The following is a 2978-nucleotide window of genomic DNA, read 5'->3' as shown; positions in this document are numbered from 1 at the left end:
GAGGGAGGGAGGGAGAGAGAGATGGAGAGAGAGAGAGAGAGAAACATACAAAAGAAGTAGAGGAAAATGACGATGGTAAGGATTAGGAAAGAAAAAGCAGCAGTTCCCTGTTGCAGTTCAAGCACAGTTATGAGCATGACATTGTTAGATCAGCCCATTTACAATTTTACTGTGCATTAGAACGAGAAATGTGCCCCCTTTGGGAATGGCCTAAACACACTTCAGGGCTTTCTTCGCAAAGAACATTCATTACATAGTATATCAACAGATTTTTACTCAAGACTAGTGGATTCTCTGACTTCTTAAAACAAAGTATGGGGTAAAAATTAACATGGAAAAACAGTTCCGTTGTAAAGCAACAAATGATAAAAACTAGCAGAAACACAAATGTACAACCCGACACGCCCCCTCTCCCATTAAAGAAACTACAATTTTTTTTTGAATCAATACTCTGCTTACTGTCAGCAATTCATGTCACCTATGTAGACATTTCTCGAAATACAGAAGAAAGCTGAGATTCTGCAACACTGTTGAGCTTGTTGTGTTGTGACTTCTTAGAAAGGACCCCCATATCATCAAACATTACAACAGCTACAGAAACTGTCTCTTGTTCCCACTTCAGTCAGCATTCAAGAAACCCTTCCTCTCAGAAACAGACCACTGCATCAATAGGACATTAGCTAGAAAATAAAATATAAATAACAAAACAAAATCAAAACCAATCTCGAAGAGTGTGTTTTGTGGCAATGACGCAGTGAAGAGATATATTATCTTGCTACCAAATGGCAATATAATAAATACAGGACTAACACACATTACACACTATAAGCTTATTAAGGCACCGGACCTCCAATACGATCCAACCAAGCGAGTAGAGAACCTTGAAGACTAACTATAAGAAAATATGGAACACAATTTTTGCTCGTGGCAACTAAAAATCCCTGAATACAGACAGTCCCATTCATAAAACAGATCAAACTGACCAAGAAAACAAGAAAAACAAAAGTGTACCTCAGTGGTCAGTTGAAGCGTCTCCCCTTTCTTCAGGAAGCCTTGGAGGGCAGCCTTCAATTCTTTCATGTTGGCATCATCAAGTGTCTGAAATGCAGCAAATTGTATACTTTTTAAGGCACATTTTCCTTTTACAGTCATCAGTCTATTGGTCTTCTGTACTCAGTACAACCTCCAAGCAAAGCAGAAGATTCCCCTAACCCTTTGAGCCCTGACCTCCTGAGGCTACCATGCCCCTGTGCCTGAGCTCGTGAGCGATTCACGGCTGTATTACTCTCACGTTTATATCATCGTCAGAATCACATTCCATATATTCCTCTCAGGGTAGTCTTCATTACCAGCATCTAATTCATAAAAAGGCCTTCAAAATAATCAATAACGTCATGTGTAGCAAACACTGTTGTCCGTGGGCGTTTTGTCCCATGTGGGCCAGTTCGGGGATAGGGTCTTTGCTCACCGGTATACCGGAGGCTAGGGCTCAAAAGGACAAGCAAAATTTTATGTGAATGCAAATGCAAAATAACATCAATTACAGAGATCTGATACAAATGCATCAGTCACCCCCACCCCTCCTCCCAGCCACTGATCAATATTACAATAAGCTAGTTTTTACATAGATCTAGATAATGAATTGCACACTGGTCTGTGGAATCAAACGTTGCCATAGGCGGGGCTTTACACTACAGCAACACAATTTGTTTGGCAAACAATGCGTCATAGATGACACAGGCGTGCATGTGCAAGAATCGTTCCTTTTGCACAATGTGTGCATGTTAGAGTTCAGTTCATTTTCCTGGAATTTTTAAGCATTTCTTTGGTATGCCGTCAAGAAACGAAAATGCCCCTCATATGAAACCAAACTAATTTTGATTGAGGAAGTTAAAAAGGGGCAAAAAAGCAGGCATTTCAGGGTGACCACGTGTTACTTCCCTTTCTCATTACTTTCTACATTACTTGTTCCATGTCTGTAATTAATTATCAACATAAAAACCACACGTTTGCTAAAACGAACACTCGAATTCAATGAAATTGAAGGTCAAGCCCAACAACTTTGTTGAATCGGAGTTCCACAGTAAAGAAAAATTGGTAGAAATAGGCTTCATCCAAGAAGATATAGATAAGTAAGAATTCTCTGCTATGGAATACTGGTACGCCTACACTTTCCAAAATTTTAAACGATGGAATTCATTTAAAGAGGTGGCAAGTACAGAACTTTAAATATGTATGAATTGTCATTAAAAAATATGAAAGATTGGAAGCACTGATACCAAATCGAAACATCACTCGAGTCACAATTTCTGGTTTCAAACACAGCCAAAATTGTCCACGAGGCCCAACCATTGTCCAGAGAACAGTAATTGTTTAACACAGGTGAACACCTTGTACAATGTCATTTTAATATTTTAAAAAAAACCACAAGGAGGGAAGCAGAAAGTGGTAATTCACTTTTTAACTCCAAGGGGGGTAAACCCACTATGCGGGGGTCTACCATCTTCAAAACTAACCTTGTCATAACTTTGTGCTGAATGTAGCTAACAGATCACCTGCACAACGCTATATTATTCAGATGGTATCATTTTGATAGGATTGAGCACAGGAAAGAGGGTTATCTATCTACAAGCTTCTTAATTCTTATCTGTATCTTTGGAATCACTTCATCTCGTAGTTTGTTACACAACGTATGAATATTTAAAGCAAAGTGACATAGTACTGGTGTATGGAGGCGTTGTATTTTGTAATTGTAATGTCAAAGCACTTTTTACACACCCAAAAAAAATGGGTCCAAGAGGCTACATCTTTTAATCCAGACAGATTTATATCATGCCAGTTCACATCGTGGCTACCGGATCCGTAATAATGAAATTGCATGTTCGGGGGTTCGAGTCTCAGCTCGGATCGACGTTGTGTCCTTGGGAAAGACACTTTACACGAATTTCCCACTTGGCTCGGCCCTCTCGAAGATGGAT

At 39.5% G+C, this 2978-nt stretch overlaps 1 protein-coding gene across 1 annotated transcript in view; it reads right to left on the bottom strand.

Annotated features, from left to right (window-relative positions):
- LOC101850479 (ATP synthase subunit O, mitochondrial) overlaps window positions 1-2978 on the bottom strand; it is a 14449-nt gene that overhangs the window by 1364 nt on the left and 10107 nt on the right. Inside the window, exon 7 of the mRNA XM_005099339.3 lies at window positions 1012-1098. Coding sequence (XP_005099396.1) covers window positions 1012-1098 — 87 coding nt within the window. The remainder of the gene's footprint in view (window positions 1-1011; window positions 1099-2978) is intronic.

Source organism: Aplysia californica, unplaced genomic scaffold (assembly GCF_000002075.1).
Source record: "Aplysia californica isolate F4 #8 unplaced genomic scaffold, AplCal3.0 scaffold00210, whole genome shotgun sequence".
NCBI classification, from domain to species: Eukaryota; Metazoa; Mollusca; class Gastropoda; order Aplysiida; family Aplysiidae; genus Aplysia; species Aplysia californica.
Note: the sequence above shows the minus strand (reverse complement) of the source record. Positions and strands in the feature narration are given on the sequence as shown.